Source organism: Somniosus microcephalus, chromosome 2 (genome assembly GCF_052327205.1).
Source record: "Somniosus microcephalus isolate GS21.2 chromosome 2, FLI_Smic_1.0, whole genome shotgun sequence".
Classification (NCBI taxonomy): domain Eukaryota; kingdom Metazoa; phylum Chordata; class Chondrichthyes; order Squaliformes; family Somniosidae; genus Somniosus; species Somniosus microcephalus.
This window is the reverse complement of record NC_140988.1, coordinates 301,981,635-301,997,776: the sequence shown is the minus strand read 5'-3', so window position 1 is coordinate 301,997,776 and position 16,142 is coordinate 301,981,635. Positions and strand designations below refer to the sequence as shown.

The following is a 16,142-nucleotide window of genomic DNA, read 5'->3' as shown; positions in this document are numbered from 1 at the left end:
CCTCAACTACTCCCTGTGATAGCGTGTTCCACATTCTTGCCACTCTTTGGGTACAGAAGTTTCTCCTGAATTCCCTATTGGATTTATTAGTGACTATCTTATATTTGTGACCTCTAGCTTTGTGGAAACATTTTCTCTACGTCTACCCTATCAAACCTTTCATTATCTTAAAGACCTCTATCAGGTCACCCCTCGGCCTTCCTTCACTTCTAGAGAGAAGAGCCCCAGCCTGTTAAACCTTTCCTGATAAATATATCTTCTCAGTTCTGGCATCATCCATGTGAATATTTTTTGCACCTTCTCCATTGCCTCTATATCCTTTTTTAAAGTATGGAGACTAGAACTGTGCACAAGTGTGGTCTAACCAAGGTTCTGTACAAGCTTAGCACAACTTCTCTGCTTTTTATTTCTATCCCTCTAGAAATGAACCTCAGTGCTTGGTTTGCTTTTTTTTTATGACCTTAGACTTTGTGATTTGTGAATCTGTACCCCTAGATCCCTTTGCTCCTCTATCCCATTTAGACTCTTATTATCCAAGCAGTAAATGTACCACCTCACACTTGTCTATATTGAAACTCATTTCCCAATTGCATGACCATGCTGCAAGTTTACTAATGTCTTCCTGTATTTTGTTGCATTCTTCCTTTTGTATTAACTACACTCCTCAAATTGGTGTCGTCCACAATTTCTTAAATTGTACTTGCGATTCCAGAGTCCAAATCATAATGTAAATTGTGAACAACAGTGGTTCCTATACCGAACCTTGTGGAACACAACTTCCCACCTTTTGCCAATCTGAGTAGCAACCCTTACCCCCTACTCCCTGCTTTCTGTTTTGTAGCCAGCTTGCTATCCATTCTGCTACCTGTCCTATGACTCCACGTGCTCTGACCTTAGTCATGAGTCTACCTTATCGAAGGCTTTTTGAAAATCCAAATACAGGAAACTTTGTGCTATCCGGCACCGACGGGACCGAGCTGTTGCTGTTCCCTCAAAACTGCCGGACACACCTGCGTTAATGTTGAAGCATGCGGAGCTTTTCATCTCCGTATCTGACAACAAACACTGTTGCTTAGCAACAGCTTTAAACAGTCGGCCCGTACCTTGGAAACGTCTCTGAAGCTGTTGCTAAGCTACAGAGACTTTGCAGAGCCTGACTCTTGGGGGAAAAAAAGCCACAAGAAGAAAAAAAACCTAACAAAACGGCTCCTGATTTTTGCCGGTGGCTCAAGCTTGCCGGACATTTAGCCTCCGGATAACACAAAGTTTCCTGTATATTCCATCATCTACATGACCCTTGCCTACTTTTTCTATTATGTGCAGTCTTTTGAATTTGTAACTTAATTCCTAAATGAAGCTTCTTAATCATTTTAATACATTCAGCCTTTAGGCATTGGTTTTAAGTCAGTTGATAAAGCAGCGCGGACAAACTTTTTTTTTGTGCTGAGCTCAAATTATTAGTTTCAGTAATTTTATTCCAAGGTAGTTTCTAAGTAATTCCTGATTCTAGTTTTTTCCTTTCAACTCCTGCCAAGTGTGGAAACGTTTAACTTTCCTTAATATACAACCCTTTATACAGCACAAATGCTGTTATTTGGAAGGTGGTAGTTTTATCTTTCACTAGCTGAGTTGTAGCCACCATAATATGTAGTAAAACTTGTACTGTATGTACATGAAGGTTTTCTTGCTAACTCAACTCAATGAATTTCAAAATGTATCCAAACTTAAAATACCAACCTCACTTAAAATACTAGATTCCTTATGAAATTAGACATGCCCAGACTGCCTGTTATGCTCATGTATCTGTATGTAATAAGGTTACTTCCAAGTAATCTTTTTATAACTAGCAATGATTTTGGCTTTTAAAAAAAAAATCCGTTTTTAATTTCTTGGATCTTTCCATGGCATGTACTGTCTGGCAGGACAGACAGGGACCCTGGCTTCAGGTTTTTGCCAATGTTGTTCTGTAATAAGATGTTACATGCACAAAAGTGGCTTCAGGTATTCTTGCGCCCCCCCCCCCTTCCCTCCCCATTTCTTCAAGTAGAATAATGGATGTGAACCTGCATCTTAGCATTTTGCCACTGCATAGCTGTTTTCTGGATTATTTTCAAACTGGCATGATGAGATCCATTTGTGGGTTTGAACATTAAGTGTTGCATTAAATTGAGAAGTATTCATCAAACCTTTTTCAAATCAATGAACTAGTAATTACATATGTGTTTTATGCACTTCGCATGAAAGTATAACTTAGTTGCCTCTCTCCACTGTTCAATTTAAAATGTTGCATTATAAGAACTTTATACAAATTCCTGCTTTGGGGTTATGCCAGAAGTTAACTTTGGCCAAGTGCAAAATTCATGTTTCAAAAATGCATAGAAGCATTGAACAAAATATACTATAGCAAAATACTGCAGATGTTGGAAATCCGAAATAACAACAGAAAATGCTGGAAAAACTCAGCAGGTCAGGCAACATCCGTGGAGAGAAATTTGAGTTGACGTTTCGGGTTGAACCCTTCTTCAAAACTGGAATATTTTGAATATTCTGTAATACAAAATATACTGTAGCTTTAAGAAACACATTTTAGTTTACCATTGAATACACATTTTCTTATTTTTGGACTGCATAATTTTGGACTGCATGATTTCATGTAACATTTTTCTAAACTGATTACTGCTCATGTTGCTTTTAAATCAGATTTTGAAGGAGTGCTCTTGACCTGCCCATTCTACACGCATTGTTAAATTACATGAAAACCTTGGGCAATTACCCTTATTCTAATTTGTTTTCTCTGCAAACTTGCCATTTTGGTTCTGTCTCTACAAGGAGATGGGCTGCTGATTTTTCAGGATGGTAGTGTCATGTGGGAAACATGAACACCATTTACAGTATGTTGACATTTGGGCTGATTCTACTGTGTATCTAGCTGCTGCTACATTTGGACTAGTTCTGCTGTTGCTACATTTGAGTTGGTTCCTTTGTGTTTTGAGCTGCTACTAAACTTGAAAGAGTCAGTTGACACACACACAATGGCTTGGATGTTGACCTATACTCCAGGTCACAGCAAAGCAACTCAAGTGTGCCACTGTCCTGCGTTTGTATACATGCAGAACCAGTTTCCATGGATCAAACACTCCTGCATCAAAAATCCAATGAATCTGTGCATGCATGAGTGGCTGTGTCACTGTTTTATGGAAGTGCAGTGGTCAGTGATAGATAGAAAGAACTTGACTTTCATGACCGTAGGACGTCCCAAAGTGCTTTACAGCCAATTAAGTATTTTTGAAGTGTAGTCACTGTTGTAATGTAGGAAATACAGCAGCCAGTTTGCATACAGCAAAGTCACACCAACAGCAAAGTGATGATCAGATAACCTGTTTGTGATGTTGGCTCAGGGATAAATATTGGCCAGGACACTATACTCCTATACTCCTCTTCGAAATAGTGCCATGGGATTTTTACGTCCACCTGAGAGGGCAGACGGTGCCTCGGTTTAACATCTTATCTGAAAGTTAGCACTCTCTGACAGTTCAGCACTCCCTCAGTACTGCACTGGAATGGGAGTCTGGATTTTGTGCTCGAGTTTCTAGAGTAGGATGTGAACCCATAACCTTCTGACTCTGAGGCGGGAGTGCTACCACTGAGCCACGACTGACATCGGTGTCTGGATATCTGTAATGTCTGGGGATTTGCATTCTGACATGCTGAATCTGACTTGGCATGTTTAGTGGTCAGTTTTGGGAACTCCAGAAACCTGTTGATTGAGCAGAATTAGGTTGCCAGTGCTGCCACATTTTCAAAGGGAGGCATATTTTATTTTAAGCAGTCATACCAGTTGAAAAGGGCCTGTATTTTGGGAGTTGGTAACACTAATCATATAAAAGCTTCTTATGGGGTTCCCCATAGATCTCGCTACTGTCGGGATACCTGAAATCTGAGCGATTCCTTGCAGAGGGGCAGCTGAGTTGGTGGAATATCATAGGTAGGAAAGTTAGTAATAATGGTACCTCTTAAGAGGTAGCAGATTTTTTAATTAACATTACTTGTATTGGGAATGGAGAGAAGTACTTAATTACCCTCCCTCTCCTCCACCACTTCTTTAATTCTCATTAGAAGCTTGTTAATGGCAGAATTGTAAAAAGATTTCTTTAGTCAGGTTTTATAGTGTAAAGTACTAGGCAGGTACTCATCGGCAAACTAGATCACTAGCCCTGCATGATGTTGCTGGAGCGAGGGGAACAAGTTTGCTACATTAAATTGTAACTGTGGTAACGAGCAGCACTCCAACTAGCCGATTCAATTTATTTTGGCTAGTAGCACTGTATCACATACAAAAGAGAAAATGACGCTGTAACGGCTTCTTCCTGTTCATTGTTGACTATTATAAAGGATCTTTCAGTATTTAACAACTAATCCTTTTGATTGCTAAACTTCCTCTACAGCATTTAAAGTATGTTTAGTAACTTCTGTCAAAAAAAAATCTGTTTAAATGCTAGATATAGATTCCTTTTGATTTTTAAACTTTGTCTGCAAAAATGCTGTTGAATGTTAAGTAGCATCACGTGGGCCATTGGAACACTCCATTTCAATCAGTGTCTAGTATTATTCATTTTGACTACTGAAAATTCACTCTATGCACTGTAGCAAACATGTTCTGAGCTTTATCTTCCTTTACTTTCTTTATTCCTGCTCACGCCAGGCTTTTTTTTTTGCAAACCTAGGGTTCACAGTCTGTTGTTTCTTCATCTAAACTCAGTTCCCATATTTTTAACATAGGTACTCCTGGATTCCTACCAAGAATTGTGTTTGTTCTTGCAGATCTGTGCAAATTGAATCTGGGTAGTCCTTGTTTATTGACAGTGCAGACTTGGAGCTTTTCATTTCCCTCTCAGAAATATTTGTGGATCATGAGCATTCAGATGAAGAATTTCACACTTATGCAGTTTTGGTCATCAGAAACCTGCTTTCTTCTCTCTGTACCCAAAGCAGAGTCTCCATTTCTATTATTGTCTGCATCACATCATAGATCTCCATGAATGAAAATAAAACATAGTTCTATGAAAATAGAAAGTAAGCTGTTGCTGAACAGATTTCAAGGTCCGCAGATAATTGATGTGTTGAAGATGATTAAAGAATCTGATGGGGTAGATAGAGAGAAACTATTTTCTCTGATGGTAGAGTCCAGAACAAGGGGGCATGACCTTAAAATTAGAGCTAGGCCGTTCAGGGGTAATGTCAGAAAGCACTTCGTCACACACACACACAAAGGGTATTGGCGTTCTGGAACTCTCTGTCTGCCCCCCCCCCCCCCACCCAAAAAAAAACTATTGGGTAAATTGAAAATTTCAAATCTGAGATTGATTTTTTTTTTGTTTTATTAGGCAAGGTTATTAAGGATTACGGAACCAAGGCAGGTGGAAGGAGTTAAGCTACAGATCAGCCATGATCTAATTGATCAGGCTCGAGTGACTGAATGGCCTACTCCTGTTCCTATGTTCCTAAAAATTTCTACGCTGGTGTGATATTTGAATACTAGGAGTAACAATGTGAATATGGTGCAAATTTATTACTATTACGAGGATTATTGAAATACTGTGGGCAGTAATAATATCCAGAGCATGTCTTCAAATTCTGCGATGTTTTCAGTAGGAATAAAACTGTTTTTTGTAATAATTTTTCCTCCGTTTTTCCCACTCTTTTTGTTATATAGTATTTTGTGCCTTGCCTTACCCTGGGTGAAAAGGATGCCCATGGAAACTTTCTGCATTGGAGCTGGGAAAGGAGGTGTGCAGGAGCAGCCTAATTGGCTTCCCTGTCCCTACTCCAAAACCCTACTTGGTCCTTAGTGCCTCCCATGGTACAGTGTGATATAGTTAATGTCAGAAATCTGCAATATAGGAAATTGTGGCAGTGAACCCAGATCCTGTTGCTCTGGGTTCACTGTTTCACTGCTAAAATGTGCTTAGTTATGCTGGAATGCATTTCTATAGGTGGTGGCAACTCTCCAGTATTTTACCCAAGTGACTACTTTGACTAGGCATGAATAGTGAGTTATGGGCTATGTGAGTGTGGATGGGTTTGGAAGCAGGTATCCTTGCTGTATCCAAACGGACATGTTCAATAAAGGTTGCAAAATAGTGATCAGAGTTGAAACTTTGGTGTCCGTGCCTGAGAACGCCCAGGCACTAATACTGCAACTTTGTCTGAATTGGCACATTTAGAAATAAACCCTGCCATTTTCCAGGCTTGTACGATGCAGTATTGACCATGGGAAGCTCATCATCAGCTGGTGGCTTGACTTTGGATAGACAGTGTGACAGCATGGACTCAATTGAGAGAAGTGGTGGAGAGATGGAGCTAAGTATCGTCACTATGTGAAAGCTGACCCCTTACTTGGGGATGCTGGAAGGTAATATGTAGATGTAGAAGAGGAGGAGGAGGAGACCTTGGAACACTATATAAAACATTAGTTTGACCTCAGCTGGAGTATTATATCCAATTCTGGGCACCACACTTTAGAAAGAACGTGAAGGCTTTGGCGAGGAGACAGAAGAGATTTACTAGAATCGTTCCAGGGATGAGGGATTACAGTTACATGGATAGACTGGAGAAGCTGGGATTGTTCTCCTTGGAGGAGAGAAGGCTAAGAGGAGATCTGATAGAGGTGTTTAAAATCATGAAGGATTTAGATCAAGTAAATAAATATAACCTGTTTCCAATGGCTGAAGGATCGATAACCAGAGGGCACAGATTTAAGGTGATTGGCAAGAGAACCAGAGGCAACACGAGGAATAGCGCTTTTTTTAATGCAACGAGTGGTTAGGATTTAGAATGCACTGCCTGATAGAATGGTGGATGCAGTTTCAATAGTAGCCTTCAAAAGGGAATTGGATAAATACTTGAAGGAGAAAACATTGCAGGGATATGGGGAAAGAGCCGGGGAGTGGGATTAACTGGATTGCTCTTCAAAAGAGCTGGCGTAGATTTGATGGGCTGAATGGCCTCCTGCTGTACTATTCTATGATGAACAATGATGCAGGCGAGAGAAGAGAAGCCATTGCTGTAGATATACTGGCTGCGTTTGAATTGGTAGGAATCCAACAATGCAAGGGCAGTCCCAGGGAGCTGGATGAAGGAGGAGGATAGCCTGGTCACCTGTATCAAAGGGGAAGAGGATGAGGAGGGATAAGGTACCATGGTCACAGTCGCAGTCAACGTAATTTGTGACTTTGGCTATGGAAATTAGACCGGAGGGATTTGAATGGAGAATTTTGGTAAAGGCAGTCACAAATGTTGGGATGGTGTGGAGATGCCGGTGTTGGACTGGGGTGGACAAATGTAAGAAGTCACACAACACCAGGTTATAGTCCAACAGCTTTATTTGAAATCACAAGCTTTCGGAGCGCTGCTCCTTCGTCAGGTGAAGTGGAGAAATGCATAAAGACACAGCTTATATAGTCAGAGAATAATGTCAGATATTTACAGGTAATCTTTCTAACTGCCATTTATCACACCTCGGCAGAGAGATAATGACAGCAATCAAAGGTGTGAATGGTGTCCAAACAGGTCAGTCAGGAAAACATTACATCAAAGAACAACAAGGTGGGGTCACAAGGGGTCAAATGTTGCAGATGCTGGGGTCTGTATGAAAAACAAAAAAAGACACAACATTTTTTTTGCTGGAAATCACAGCAGGTCCGGCCGCATTTTGTCTTTGTTTTTCATACAGACCCCAGCATCTGCAACATTTGACCCCTTGTGACCCCACCTCATTGTTCTTTGATGTAATGTTTTCCTGACTAACCTGTTTGGACACCATTCACACCTTTGATTGCTGTGATTATCTCTCTGCCGAGGTGTGATAAATGGCAGTTAGAAAGATTACCTGTAAACATCTGACATTATTCTCTGACTATATAAGCTGTGTCTTTATGCATTTCTCCACTTCACCTGATGAAGGAGCAGCGCTCCGAAAGCTTGTGATTTCAAATAAAGCTGTTAGACTATAACCTGGTGTTGTGTGACTTCTTACAATGTTGGGAGATGACACTGTGTTCAAAGATTTTGGAAAGGAATGTTCGAGATGTAACAATATTTGGAGATGGGTTGAAGGTGGGTTTTTTAAGGCAGGGTTTTAAAGGAGAAACATGCTTGAAGAATGTAACCCATTGGTGTTGCCAGATAGCTTGGGGGCAAGAAAGGGCACTTGAGGGTGGATTGAGGGAACAAGAAGTGACTCGTAGGCAAAATGAGCTTTGAGAAGGCAGGAAAGAGATGCGTGAGAAACATGGGGTGCCGAGATTGAGTGGGTGGGAGACATGGGGGAGGGGTGAGGGAATAATTGGCATGAGGGAGGACAGAGGGAGACCCCTACTGTTTAGTGAAGATATGACCTAATGGAGAAAGATCCAATTTCAGGGTTTACATTAGCAATAAAAAAAAAATTGTACAAAAATATAAAACCTGTATTTTCATATGCATCAGTCATGTGTCTCATCTGTTTATACGCATACACGAGAATATAGTTTCAGGGAGGGCTCCAATATACAGAGGCTCATGTGGGAGCCTCATCAGTGAGTGCCCTGGAGGGAAGCCAGGCATCAGTAGGCACATCTTTGTCAAAGCCCCTCCTATGAGGATCTGAGTTAAGCAGTTCGCAACAAGTAAGTCTGGTATGTGGCATTAGATTTTAATGTCAAGAACATCAAGGGGGCTGACATGTTGAGTTGCCTTGTGCACTAAGCTGAAAGCAGGTGTTTGTTGTGCAGCTGATTAGGAAACTGAGGTTTGGGACAACAGCTGTTGAAAGATGTCAGCTGGAGGTCTGGTGTGAAAACATTGGCTCGTATACATTCAGGGTTTGGTGCCCATCATGATTAGGTTGAGGAGAAACAAGCAGATACTGCTGAAGTTGTGCACTACAAATGTTGGATGATGTCAAGTGCAAGTCCACGTTGTGGTCAGGGGGGTGGTGGCAGTGTGTTCTCACTTTTTGTGCCGAGTTGTGCTGCTCATCGTAATGTTATGAAGAGCTCCTGACGTATACTGTCTGCCACGTTGGTGTTCAAACCCTTGCTCGTCAATTGTCTGACTAAATAATGTCCATCTTCCTGGGGTGGTGGGGGGCACGTATGTGACAAGGAAGTAAGCAGGGTTGATGTGGCCTAGCAATCAAAGTTTGGAACAGGGTGAACTCTCTGGTTGACTTGGTAATCTGAAATCTGAACCATATAGGTCTGCAGTTTAGGCACTGTTCATGTTAGACTAGCCAGCTTGGCTTACTAATGTAACCTGGAGGCGTAGATCCACTGGACTGAAATTCTTCACACTCTGCCCCCGATAACCATGCAACTTTGGCTCTGCCACCCTACACCATAGCTCTTTGCATTTGCAGAAGTGGGATGTGGCCCCAGAGGGAGAATGTGCAGCCCATATCAGACAAACAAATTCTGCGTGCATGGATTTCTTAGCTTGGTTTGTAGACTGCAATATGATGATGGATTTCTTGTGTATCAGACACTCATCACATCTCTTCCTCTTCCCCCACCCCTCCCAATGTTAAAATGGAAAAACTAATAAACAAACAAATGAAGTGTAACTATTTTCCCATAAAAGTACCTTTTTTCTTCTCCTTGCCACTCTTGATGGCAGTGCTTTATGCAGACTACAGTTCTGGGGACAGTGGTGCCCCCCCAACCCCCCCCCCCCCTCCTCCCAGTTAAAAATCTGAAGTGCAATGGAACCCAGAAACTTACAGAATACAACTACTAAGCAAAGTACTTCAGCTAAATACATAGGGCTGTATTTTGCAACCCCCTACGGGTGCATGCGAGGTGCGCATGTGCCCGTAAGGGCCGCGCAAGTTCCAGGTTTAGGCATGCGAATTGCATGCCTAAAAACCCGGAACTTGTGATCTGTCAAGAATTCTCTTGACAGATTATCCGCATCCCTGGGAAAAGGGCCACTGCAGGCGGAGAGACGCGCTATTTGCTCAACCTCCGCCCGCTGAATGCCCGTGAAATTCTTACGCCTGGTAAAAACAGGCGTAAGGCCTGCTTTTACCAGCATAAGAGTTTTAAAAAATAGAAAAATAAAATGTTATTACTCATTTAAACATTAAAAACCCTGTCCAATAAGGTAAGTTGATTTTTAGCTGTGTTAAAACATACTTTCCTTTTCAAATAATTATAAAATATTTAATTAAGTGGCATTTTAAATATGTTAAATGTTTTATTTCATGTGTTTGTGTATTTTTTAAGTGATCTCCATTCATACTTACGGGGATTCCGTAAGTACGGAACTCCCATAAGTATGAATGGGGATTCCTTTCTTTTATTGGTTAGGCCAGCCCACGTGACCCCAGGAGCGCTTGCGAACCGGCTGCGCCCCTGGGATACGTGAGCCTCTACCCGCGCATACCCAGAGAGGCCCAGGAGTGCGAGCCTCCATACCTCCCGGACCACCAGGTAAATTTGTAGATTTTTTACAGGTCGGAGGCATCTGCCCACGGGAAGCCTCCAACCGCAAATTTTGGACCAATAAATTGAAAACTTAAGTCTTCCGAAACCAATTAAAATAATTTTCTGCACTTAAAACATCATTATCCCCATCTATACTTGCATTTCTAAAAAAAACTATTGTGACTTTGTTACGAACTTGTGGCATCACTGCTATTTGAAGGTTTTTGAATTTTCTAAATATTGAAAATGTTTTTGTATTTTTGACTAGCCAACAGCCGGCCACTGGCATTGCATACTCCCATCCAACCACAGCTGGCAGCTACACAGTCCATCAGGCCCCAGTAGCTGCTCATGCTGTGACTGCAGCCTATGCTCCAGCAGCTGCTGCTACAGCAGCCAGACCTGTTCCTCCTGCTGCTGCTGCTGCAGCAGCAGCAGCTGCCGCCACAGCAGCCTATGGAGGATACCAAACAGCACATACTGCAGCAGACTATGGATACACACAGCGGCAACAAGAAGCCCCTCCACCACCTCCACCAGTCACTTCGCAAAATTATCAGGTACGACTTAAATATCAAAGTATTAATTGTTGTTGATCTCGTGTCGATCATTGTTCAGAACAGTATTTCTGTTTCTGCCAGAGATACTTCCCTCTTTCTACTCTTCATTCCTACACCCCCAGAAAAAAAAATGAAGCAACACAAAGTTGGAAAAGCAGTGATGAGCAGTAGTCGCTACCTGTTTTGTAGCATTTTTCATGTAATGAAATACCTTGTGGGTTTGTATAAATCCAAACCGTTATGTGTTGATGCATTGCATCGTGAGACTGCCAAATTACGTACCAAATGTTCCGCCACAAGGATACAGAAACATCACGATCAAGGGTGGGACAGAGAAAGTTAAGGGGGAATCTAATAGAGGTTTTAAAATTGAAAGATTTTGAGAGGGTAAATAAATTGGCGTTGGTTGAAGAAGGTAAATCATGCTTGACTCATCTACTGGAATTTTTTGAGGATGTAACTGGTAGAATAGATAAGGGAGAACCAGTGGATGTGGTGTATTTGGTCTTTCAGAAGGCTTTCGATAAGGTCCTGCATAAGAGATTAGCGTGCAAAGTTAAAGCACACGGGATTGGGGGTAAGGTACTGTCTTGGATAGAGAACTGGTGGGCAGACAGGAAGCAAAGAGTTGGAATAAACGGGTCTTTTTCCGAGTGGCAGGCAGTGACTAGTGGGGTACCACAGGGATCGGTGCTAGGACCCCAGCTATTCAGAATATATATAAATGATCTAGGCGAGGGAACTAGATGTAATATCTCCAAGTTTGCAGACGACGACAATGCTGGGTGGGCGTGTGTGCTGTGAGGAGGATGCAGAGAAACTCCAGTATGATTCGGACAGGTTGGGTGATTGGGCAGATGCATGGCACATGCAGTATAATGTGGATAAATGTGAGGTTATCCACTTCGGTGGCAAAAACAGGAAGACAGATTATTATCTGAACGGCAATAGATTGGGAAAAGGGGAAGTGCAACAAGACCTGGGTGTCCTTGTGCACCAGTCGCTGAAGGTAAGCATGCAGGTGCAGTAGGCGGTTAAGGCGGCAAATGGTATGTTGGCCTTCATAGCGAGAGGATTCGAGTACAGGAGCAAGGATGCCTTGCTGCAGTTGTACAGGACCTTAGTGAGACCACACCTTGAGTATTGTGTGCAGTTTTGGTCGCCTTATCTGAGGAAGGATGTTCTTGCCATGGAGAGAGTGCAGCGAAGATTCACCAGACTGATACCTGGGATGGCAGGAATGACATATGAGGAGAGATTGGGTTGATTAGGCTTATATTTGCTAGAGTTTAGAAGAATGAGAGGGGATCTCATTGAAACTTGTAAAATTCTAACAGGACTAGACAGACTAGATGCAGGAAGGATGTTCCTGATGGTGGGAGAGTCCAGAACCAGGGGTCACAGTCTAAGAATAAGGGGTAAGCCATTTAGGACTGAGATGAGGAGGAATTTCTTCACCCAGAGAGTGGTGAACCTGTGGAATTCTCTACCACAGAAGGCAGTTGAGGCCAATTCATTAAATATATTCAAGAAGGAGTTAGATATATTTCTTACGGCTAAAGGGATCAAGGGAAGAAAGCCGGGACAGGGTAATGAATTTGGATGATCAGCCATGATCTCATTAAATGGCGGAACAGGCTCGAGGGGCCGAATGGCCTACTCCTGCTCCTATCTTCTATGTTTCTATATAAATTCATCAGAATGAATGAGGAGCTGAAAAGATAATTTTGCACAGAGGAATGGTTTAGCACAAGTGGCTGAGACCAAGACTATAGCATTCTAAGAGAATTGGCTAAATATTTCAAAAGGGAAAAATATAAAAGGATATGAGGAAAGAGCAGGGAGAGAAGATAACTACAGATGTAGAGCTGGCACCGTTAGGTTGGGCCAAATTACTCCCTGTGCTGTAATTTTTAATGATTCTAATGCTCCCAGTATTTTTTTTTATTTTTTTAATCTCGTTAATGGAATTATATTTGCTTTCTGGGTTATAACTATTTCGTGTACTCGGTTCAAAACTAGCGTCTAGCATCCATTCAGTTATTATTATGAACTTATAAACAGTAGTCTTCAGTGGACCATGCAGATGATTTGTCATGTCATTTTTGTAACTAAGATTTGAGCAGAGTTTTAATGAATGTCAGTTGTGTATGCCTTTTGCTAAGCTTGATGTCTTTTTGAACAGTTAATTTGATCTTGTGTATTGTGTTCTGTATTGATGCAACCAAAATTGACCAGTAATATGGATCTTGATGGTGGGGCACATCACCCACATTAAAAGTAATAGACCTAAATTTCTTTTAAAGACATGCCTTCCACTTCACATGTTTTAAAAAAAAAAAAAAAAAAAAAAAATATCCGAACAATGACTTGGTAACCTATCCAACCGTTTCAATTGAATCTTTTCAATTTAGGACACCTACACATATGTGCGTTCCACCGCACCAGCTATAGCCTACGACAGCAAACAATACTATCAACAGCCTGCTGCTGCAGCTCAGCCACAACCCACTGTCGCAGAAGCCTACTATCAAGCTGGTGAGTCTAATACTGTTAAGGAAATAGTAATCAGTAAATTATGGTGTGCTCTGTAAATCACAAATAGCAATACTATTGAGTGTAGGGCTTGTCTATGCATTCTGTGTACTGATGTGACATCTAAATTACTAACTGTTCTCAAGAGTGACAACAGAAAGGTGGACTACACTACTGAGCTACTTTTATAAAAGAAAAGCACAGTGTTGATCTGTTTGATAATGCAAATATTTATCTGACTGGATTAGAATGGTATTCTTGTTGCTATGGTATGCCTTTTAGGTGCTCTTTCCTTGTAGTTTTGAACATGCCAATGTGTTTCCCATTCTATATGAATAGAGTAAGACATGGTACAAAGGTGAGCATCATAATTGGATATCAATTCAATTTTATTTGCCATATGTAACCAGTACTAGTACAATTACAATGGAATGCTTACTCCCTGTAGGGACACGTCAGCTATTCTTACAGCGCCGTGAAGCTGGGAATTCCCACAGCGGGAATACTCCTGTATGGAAGAGATGGAACACTGGCCCTTTGTTTTTTCTTTCTCCCCTGACCAACCCTCTTCCTCCCACCCACCCCCAAAATGAGACTTGCCACTTAACATGAGGAAGTTGTTGAGTGAACCGCACTTGCTGATTCCAAAGGCTCATTTTGCTGTCATGTTTGGGTAACTTGCGCTCTCCTGATGCCTTCAGCTGGGAGAGCAGACTTCAGGACTGCCCCAATTGCTAATCCACGATAAGATGACTAAAGAGGTAAAAATATGGTGCAGAATTTTTAAGCATTGTATCCTCTGAAGTGTATTGAGTGACAGGCTACTGTGGTTGAGGTGGAGCAATAGAATTAGGCTCTGTGTGTATTTAAAACACATCATGATACTTAAAAGTTTCGAGAGAACAATGACAAGTCCCCTCCTGCTAGCATTCTTTTAAATCTGTTCTCAAAAGTTAATAAATAATATTTTTGTTCCAGCTGCCAAGGCAGGATATAGTCAAGCTGCAACGCAATACACACAAGCTCAACCGACTCGACAAGTGACGGCGATAAAGCCAGCTACACCAAACCCAACTACTACCTTTACTGTTTACCCAGTGTCCACAACTGTGCAACCGGCTGCTGCGGCAGCTGCCACCGTGGTTCCGTCCTATACTCAAAGTGGTACATACAGCTCGACTGCTGTGACTTATACTGGTAAGGAGTAAAGTATTTCAGATTCTTGTATAGATCTTGGATTTTTAATACAAATCTTCTTGAAAGCTTTTTACTCTACTTTTTTCCTGTTGTGGTTACATCTTTTCCCCCCATGTTTCTATATTAGTTTGTGCTTTTCATTTGGGCAACATACACACAAAGTACCTTCTGAAGAGTTGTTTTTCTCTCTGCCACCTGCATGTGACCTGCTCCCAGGCCTCTGCTGATGGAAATCTGAGCCAGCTGGCAGGGGGCATAAAGGAATGGTATGGAGATGAGATTTGGAATTTGTTAATTCACACTTATGCCCCGTACAAAATTTGGAGAGCTCCTGACCTCCGCACATTGGTTTCTCACAGCAGTGTGGCTGAAATTGGGACCACAGTGCTGTGGCAGATTCAACCTGTATCATCTTCCATTGTGCCATCTTTATTTTAAAAAATCAAATACTGTTTTTGACTACTAAGTCTGCGTCTCCTGGAAATTTGGGTCCAATTTGCTTTCATTTATGTAAAAGTCAGTATTCAGTAGTTTTCTGAAGTCTGAGATTGAAATAACAGGCTTCAATTTTGCAGTAGTTCAGTTAAATACGCAGGTTGTGATATGGTTTGAACCTCGTGTTTGGTGACTTTGTGATGAATTCGGGAGACATATTCTCACTTGTCCACTTGAGTGTTTGCTGCTGACTGGTGCAAAGGCTATGTAGCTTGTGTGTGTCAGTCTATAAAGTATAGCTGATTGTAGCTCTAGCCTTTAGGGTTAGGGAAATTTGTAAATCACATTGAATCTTATGTCTGCCACATAGAAACAAATGTTATGTTTACTTTATGTTGGAAATCAAATTAGAATTGAACAGATTTCAAGCTTTTGGGTTTATATATATCTGTGAATCAATTAAAATGGTGAGAGAAATTAATTTTGATGCATGCAGGATGTGAAAATGGGATTTAATTTGAACTGTTTCCTGTAGCTTGATCTAAATATTCTTTCAGACTCATGGATCAGTAAATGGTGACTCTAATACCCTGTGCTCCTGGACTTGAACTTTTCTTCTTGGGCAGTCCCTCGGAACCGAGGATGACTTGCTTCCACATTAAAAATGAGTTTGCTGGTGACTGATTAGTCCAATGCGGGACCTACAGTCTCTGTCACAGGTGGGGCAAACTATATCCTCCATTGTAGTCAGGAATATCTGACAAAGATTAACAGTTTGAAAAATAATCAGTAGGTCTTCAGTTAATTCCAGCAGTTTCCGCTGCCAAAAACTCTTGGTGTAACAATTGGGTTCACTGGTGCCAGTGATTTCAGGTATGGTGCTCATGTGGCTGTACTATTTTTGATTTATTGGGTAGCCTTTATTTCCTTTTGTGGCCCTCCAATACAATTA

The 16,142-nt window shown here is 41.5% G+C and overlaps 1 protein-coding gene and 1 non-coding gene across 3 annotated transcripts in view; both read left to right on the top strand.

The window, feature by feature from the left end:
• The window catches only part of zfr (zinc finger RNA binding protein), a 69,435-nt gene that overhangs the window by 11,694 nt on the left and 41,599 nt on the right, over positions 1–16,142 (top strand). For both annotated transcript variants that reach the window (XM_085973722.1, XM_085973729.1), the window contains exons 4-6: positions 10,732–11,023; positions 13,438–13,561; positions 14,537–14,755. In XM_085973722.1, the coding sequence (XP_085829848.1) occupies positions 10,732–11,023; positions 13,438–13,561; positions 14,537–14,755 (635 nt within the window). The remainder of the gene's footprint in view (positions 1–10,731; positions 11,024–13,437; positions 13,562–14,536; positions 14,756–16,142) is intronic.
• Positions 4,194–4,342, top strand: LOC147123491 (small nucleolar RNA SNORA66). The gene has a single exon (XR_015075144.1). It is a non-coding gene; the product is annotated as a small nucleolar RNA SNORA66 (small nucleolar RNA).